Below are 7223 nucleotides of genomic sequence, written 5' to 3'. Positions count from 1 at the left end.
TCCTCAATGCACTAATTCCCTGTCATCACACATATAGGTGACAGGTGTGTTCAACAGGTGTATCCAAGTAGCAATCACATCCATTTACGCACATCAATCAGTTACTGAGGATATAAAATTACCTGTGGGTAGGTGCACACATTAATGATGGCAGAAGTAATGAAGCAGCGGGCCAAGCGGTCACCAGCATTCACTGCTGAGGAGATGGGCATCATGGTGGATGAAGTGTGGCAACAGCGGGACACCCTCTTCGGGGGGACCAAAGGAAAAAAAAACATACTGGCCAAACGACGCATATGGCAAGCAATCGCTGAGCGCATGGCTCCCTCCAGCCCCTGTGGCCTACGTGAGTGGGATGCAGTGAGGAAGAAGTGGCAGGAGTTCCAGAGCCAAACCAAAAAGAAGGCAGCGATGGTCAGGCGAGAGAGCCAGGCCACGGGTGGTGGCTCACCTGCCAACATGGAGCTAACCCCAGATGAGGAGAAGGTGATGGCCATAATTGGCAAGACGGCATCTGAGGGCATTGAGGGCGGGGTAGATGTCGTGGGGAACGAGGGGCTGTCTGAACCGGTGGATGAGCCATCTGGGAGCGGGGTCAGACCAGCACCACCAACCTCCCCGGCTCCAAGTACTGAGTCCGAGGAATACCTCGCCCTACACCCACTCCCGCCTGTCCCCGAGCTCCAACCTGCACCAGCAAGGACCGGCGTCCGCATGCGGGGTGGCCGCACACGCCCTGCTATCACCACCTGCACCTGCAGCGAGACGCTGGTGGACCTGGAGAGGGAGAAGCTGGCAGTGCTGCGGCGCATGGAGGTCCACCTCGAGAGGGCCACTGTCCTTCAGCAGCAGATGGTGGACATCAAGCGGGAGAAACTCGAGCTGCAGCGGAGACAGATGCCACTTCAGGCGCCGTACAGCCGACCCACCAGAGGCCGACCCACCAGAGGGCGATCCACCAGAGGGCGACGTTCCAGAGGGGGACTGTCCCTGTGAATTATGATTTAATTTCCATGTGTCTATAATGGTTGAATTAAACTTGGTTATCTTTTCATTCTTGTGTTGTGTGATTCATAGGGGTTTCAAAACTACAGAGGGTCCCTGTGAATTGACCATTTTAATTTACTCCAAGAGTACTCATGCCATGTATAGGCCTAAGTGTGTGCGTAATGTACGCTTTACGCATGACGCGCCTCTTCCAGCCAAAAGCATGTAAACTCCCGAACACTTTGCTTTAATGTTCAATGTTACACCTTCAAAGCACTGAAACCTTGCAGCAATAAAGTATTCTTGAAAGTTAGTCGCGGAGTTTAGTAGTTTTTAGACAGTTATGGGTGGTGTGGTGATAGTGGGTTTATTGCTGTTTTTTTTTCTTTCTTAATGTTTGGGGATTAGGGGAGTTGGTTTGTGCTCAGCTGACTGCTTGGTGACTGGTGAAAGGGAAGTGAAATCAGAAAAACAGGTTGATGAGCTCCTGTCTTCTGTGGACACCGGCTTGGTGGAGTGCTGCTCGGGCATCGTTCGGAGGTCCAGGGTCCGGAGGTGGGGCATCGTCATCTTCATCGAATCCTCGTCCTCATCCAAGGGAGGCGGCTCATCTGCTCCGGCGCGCACAGCCATGTTGTGGAGCATGGCGGTGACTACGATGACACCACAACTCTTGGCAGGTGTCAGGCGCAGCCCCCCCCATGAACGATGGATACAACGGAACCGTGACTTCCACCTGCCAAACATCCGTTCGATGTGGGTCCTGGTGTCTGTGTGCGCCTCATTAAACCTCTCCTCCGCTGGTGTTGCCGGGTTGGTCACAGGGGTCACCAGGTAGCTGCGGAGAGGGTAGCCGCTGTCCCCGAGGAGGAAGCTCCAGCCAAACTCTTCCCTAGCAGCCTTCTGCCCCACAGCCGAGTTGACAAACACGTAGCTGTCATGGGTGCCCCCCGGCCACCTGGCAACGATGTCCGTTATCAGGCCCTCGTGGTCCACCACCACCTGCGTGTTGATGGCAGAAAAGTGCTTCCTCCCAATCCAGCACGGGTCCACCAAGGACGGATTGAGGATGGGGATCAAGGTGCCATCCACTACACCAATCACCCGGGGGATCCCAGCCATGCCGTGGAATCCTTGGTGGACCTGGCAGATCTCCTCCCTTGTGGTGGGCATCTGGATGTGCGCTTGGGCATGGCGCAGGAGGATCGGTGTCACGGCTGCCAGACTCCGTGACACCGACGCCTTGCTCAGTCCGGTGCCGTCCCCCATCACCTCCAGGAAGCTGCCCACTGCGTAAAAACGCAGTGCAGCCAGTAACTGGACCTCCGGGCTCAGGGCGAAATTGCAACGTGTTGCCCTCCAGATATGTGGAGACACCAACATGATGAGGTGTTGTATCTCAGCCCGTGGAAGCCGGTACCTCATCTGGACAGCCCTGTCCGACAGCACGTCCAGGGGATTGAAGTGCTGACGCACGAATGCATTAATATAAACCGTTCTGCTTCGCGCACGGCGACGCGGTTGATTTGCGGCGAGAACATGCTGTATAGCAGCCATGGTATCTCACACATGTGATTTTGCAACGCCTTTTTATGGAGCAGTGGATGAAGTCTCCCGTAATGAGGTTCTAGCTGAACTCAATTACACCTGTCAGTTGCCTGATGTGTTAAATGTGGCAGGTTTGGAGGGAGGGTGGATGTGTTTTTGATGTGCCCTGAAGCATTTTTGAGTGTGGTACATTATCTCATATGTGCACGCAGATGTGGGATGTGTGCAGACAAATTATGATAAATGATGATCCTTTTATTTGTGCATAATGCATAAAACATATACAGGAACACACTTGTTATTCCTTATTTTTCTTTTTTTATCCCCTTTGCTGTCACCAATGAATGCTAAACAATATAAATCTAAAGTATAAAATAAATCAAAATTTGTGCGGTGTGCATTGTTTTAATATGTCATTGCTTGGTGTGATATTGATTTGCCTGACGCGGCTGGATCTGTGAGTCTTTGTCACTAAGATGGTTGTAAAGACTGGGTCAGCAGCATCTTTCATTTCCTTCTTAATGAAAGAGATACTTAAGCTAAGAGCAACTCTGGGAAACGCGATTTTCTTTCACAGGCTCCTTAAGAAGGTTTGAAAGAAGTCTTTCGCTGTTAAGAACTACTTAACTGATCTGGGAAACCCGGATCAGCAGCACACAACAGTCATGTGGAAGCAGCAGCGGGATGACCAGAAGGGGGGGGGGGGGGGGGGGGGGGGGGGGGGGTGTCAGCAGCACACAACAGTCATGTGATGAGTTTTTACCTGCCATTGTTTATGTAATAACTGCTTGGGGGTCATGTTCTGGGTACGGGTCTCTGCAAAGCGTCTAGAGACAACTCTGTTGTATTAGACGCTATATAAATAAAATTGAATTGAAAAAAAAATGGTAATGGAGAAGAGAGGCAGGGAAAAGGAGAGGAGAAGAAGGGTGAGAGGCACCGCCCTCACAAGCTATATTTGAGACTAACTATTATAGTTTTGTTTATGATTTTGAATAAACACACACGCACACACTACGTTTCCTCCGGTCTCCGTGTGTGGGGAAAAAAAGCTTCACTGTATCCAGAAATAACGGAGTAACACAGCGTTTGGTAACGGTAACTGCGTTACTGAATTTAAAAAGTAATGCGTTAGAGTATTAGTTACCGCAAAACTAACGGCGTTTCTGTAACGCGTTACTAAATAGTTAGTCCAACACTGCCTGTCACCTGTCTCCAACCTGTTCACCTGTCTCCATCCTGGTAATGACCTCAGCTTTCTGTCTCCGTCCTGGTTTTCACCTCAGCCTTCTGTCCCCCACCACGAGTTCTGCCTGAGCGTCTCTGGTTTCTCAGTAGAGTGTGACACAGACACTGTTGGACTGTACAGCTAATTTAATCGTTCCCAAAATGCTTTTTATTGTATCTTCCTGCTTTTAAATGACAATTTTTGTTTGATTGTAAAGCACTTTTTCTCCACCTTTGTTGTTTTTAAATGCACTCTGTAAAGTGCTTTAAAATTGCAGAAGTTGTCTTTATTTTCCTTTTTCAGATGAACATGTTATGTTTGTAATTTGTTCAGAAAAACCTAAAATGTCATCCCATTCCTTTCATATGTAATTGCTTTTCATTTGTGTGAGTCGTATTTTTCATGAAGGAATTCCACCCCTTTTTTTTAGAAAAGCTTAATTACAATCCTGTTTCTCATTTTCAGGATCTGTGTGTTTTATGAAGCTCAAACACGGTTTATGATGCTGTATAATGCAAATCTGTCACAAAGGCAGTGAATCTCATCATCTTTCAAGGGCTCTGTTTAGTTTGAGGATTTATAGTTTGTATAAAGTTTCTCTGAGGTTGAAAATGTCTTAATCAGAGTAGAAAGAAGAGAAACTGACTTGCAAAAGAAAAGTAGTGAGGAGGAGGAACTAACATTTTGAAAAAAGGAACATAGCAGCTATTTTCATTATCAGGTGTTGGTGAGAAAGAATAGCTATGGTTCCAGAACCAGAACCATCAAGGTGAGGGTTCAGTTATTCTGCTCCTCACCGGTGGAACAAACTCCCTGTAGACCTGAGGTCTGCTGCAACTGTAGATCCTTTAAATCAGGATAACAACATTACTCTTTAATTAAATACTTACCTGCTGGACTCTACTGCCCTTACTTTTTAACAAAATGTGCTTTTTATTATTTTACCTCTTTTCTTATCATTTTATTTCATTGTATTTGTTATTTACTGTTTAATTGTGTCTTGCTGCTTTTAATGTTGATGTAAAGCACTTTGAATTACCTTGTGTTGAATTGTGCTCTACAGATAAACTTGCCTTGCCTAGCAGTATTACGGTTTTCTTCCTATAACTAATTTGGTTAAAGATAATGGCTGCATCTGAAATTCCAAACCTCCACCCTGCCAACTCTGCACTTTGAGACGGGACGTTATCAGGGGGTCCCAGAAGAAGAGCGGATTTGTCCTTACTGTGATATTAATGATATTGAAAATTAGTTCCATTTTCTATTTTATTGTCCTCTGTATCATGAGTTGCGTCAGAAATGATTTGATAGGTGTAAGAACTTGGATTTGATGTGGGTAAGCGATGCTGAGAGGCTCAAATGGATGTTTGATTATAAACTATTTGCACTTGCTGATTATTTAGAGAAAGCGTGGGATAAACGAAGAAAATTAACATCTACAGTCAGTCCGGAAAGTATTCTTTTATTTTACAGTCCTATTGATAATAGGAATAAATTCATTTTTTTTCTCAGAATTCTACACAAAACACCCCATAATGACAACATGAAAGAAGTTTTGATGAGACTTTTGTAAATGTATTAAAAATAAAAACAACAAGAAATCATATGAGCATAAGTATTCATAACCTTTCTTAATACTTTGTAGAAGCTCCTCTGGCAGCAATTACAGCCTCAAGTCTTTTTGAATAGGTTGCTACAAGTTTGGCACACCTATTCTTGGGCAGTTTTGCCCATTCTTCCTTACAGACCCTCTCAAGCTCCATCAGGTTGGATGGGGAGCGTCGGTGTACAGCCATTTTCAGATCTCTCCAGAGATGTTGGATGGGATTCAGGTCTGGGCTCTGGCTGGGCCACTCAAGCACATTGACATGGTTGTTCTGAAGCCACTCCTTTGATATTTTGTGCTTTGGGTCGTTGTCCTGCTGAAAGATGAAGCGTCGTCCTAGTCTGAGGTCAACAGCACTCTGGATCAGGTTTTCATCCAAGATGTCTCTGTACATGGCTGCATTCATCTTTCCCTCAATCCTGACTAGTCGCCCAGGTCGTGCTGATGAAAAACACCCCCACAGCATGATGCTGCCACCACCATGCTTCACTGTAGGGATGGTGTTCTCCAGGTGATGAGCGGTGCCTGGTCTCCTCCAAACACGACGCGTGGAATTCATGCCAAATAGTTCAATGTTTGTCTCATCAGACCAGAGGATTTGTTTTCTCATGGTCAGAGTCCTCCAGGTGCCTTTTGGCAAACTCCAGTCGGGCTGCCATGTGCTTTTTAGTAAGGAGGGGTTTGCGCCTGGCCACTCTACCATACAAGCCTGATTGGTGGATTGCTGCAGAGATGGTTGTCCTTCTTGAAGTTTCTCCTCTCTCCACAGAGGAACGCTGGAGTTCTGACAGAGTGACCGTCGGGTCCTTGGTCACCTCTCTGACTAAGGCCCTTCTCCCCGGATTGCTCAGCTTAGGCAGGCGACCAGCTCTAGGGAGATTCCTGGTGGTTCCAAACTTCTTCCATTTAAGGATGATGCAGGCCACAGTGCTCACTGGGACCTTCTAGTGAGCACTGTGGCCTGCTGTTATTGCAGCAGACATTTTTTTGTACCCTTCCCCAGATTTGTGCCTCGAAACAATCCTGTTTGGGAGGTCTGAAGACAATTCTTTTGACTTCATGTTTGGTTTGTGTTGCAACATGCACTGCCAACTGTGAGAGCTTATATAGACAGGTGTGTGTCTTTCCAAATCAAGTCAAATCAACTGAATTCACCACAGGTGGACTCTGATTAAGCTGTAGAAACAACTTGAGAGAGATCAGTGGAAACAGAATGAACCAGAGCTCAATTTTGAGCTTCATGGCAAACGTTCTGAATACTTATGCACAGGTGATATTTATAGTTTTTTATTTTTTATATATTTACAAAAAATCATAACAAAACTTCTTTCATGTTGTCATTATGGGGTATTTTGTGTAGAATTCTGAGAAAAAAAATGAATTTATTCCTATTATCAATAGGGCTGTAACATAAAAGAATGTGGGAAAAGTGAAGCGTTCTGAATACTTTCCGGACTGACTGTATGTGAAAATATCCTTTCTGGTTTTTGTTTGGGAGAAAGAAATATTAAGTATTTTATTTATTTATTTTTTTGCTAATTTTGATTTATTTATTTTGTTTTTCCGGTGTACATTGTGCAGCTCCCAATTAAGTGAATGTGATAGTACATATTGATGATTTTCTGTTTCTGGTGTCTTATAATCCTGTAAGGGTCTTCGGACATGACACAAAAATAAAACTCATTCATTCATTCATTCATTCATTCATTCATTCATTCATTCCACCCTAATGAGTAGCGAAAACAGTATGTGAGATTTTCTAGTGCGTCTGAAACATTAGTACGTACACAATAGTATGTAATAGTACTATCCATACTCATTCTGGAGAAATGTATTAGTATGGATTGATGGACA

General features: G+C 45.4%; 1 protein-coding gene across 1 annotated transcript; it reads right to left on the bottom strand.

Annotated features, from left to right (window-relative positions):
- Window positions 1-1377: 1377 nt before the first annotated feature.
- On the bottom strand, window positions 1378-2370 carry LOC133462822 (putative nuclease HARBI1). The gene has a single exon (XM_061744273.1). It carries the CDS (start codon window positions 2368-2370, stop codon window positions 1378-1380), a length of 993 nt encoding a protein of 330 aa, XP_061600257.1.
- Window positions 2371-7223: the final 4853 nt, after the last annotated feature.

The sequence above is a fragment of the Cololabis saira genome, chromosome 16, assembly GCF_033807715.1.
Source record: "Cololabis saira isolate AMF1-May2022 chromosome 16, fColSai1.1, whole genome shotgun sequence".
Classification (NCBI taxonomy): Eukaryota; Metazoa; Chordata; class Actinopteri; order Beloniformes; family Belonidae; genus Cololabis; species Cololabis saira.
The sequence above is the reverse complement of the archived record's forward strand: the minus strand, read 5'-3'. Positions and strand labels throughout refer to the sequence as shown.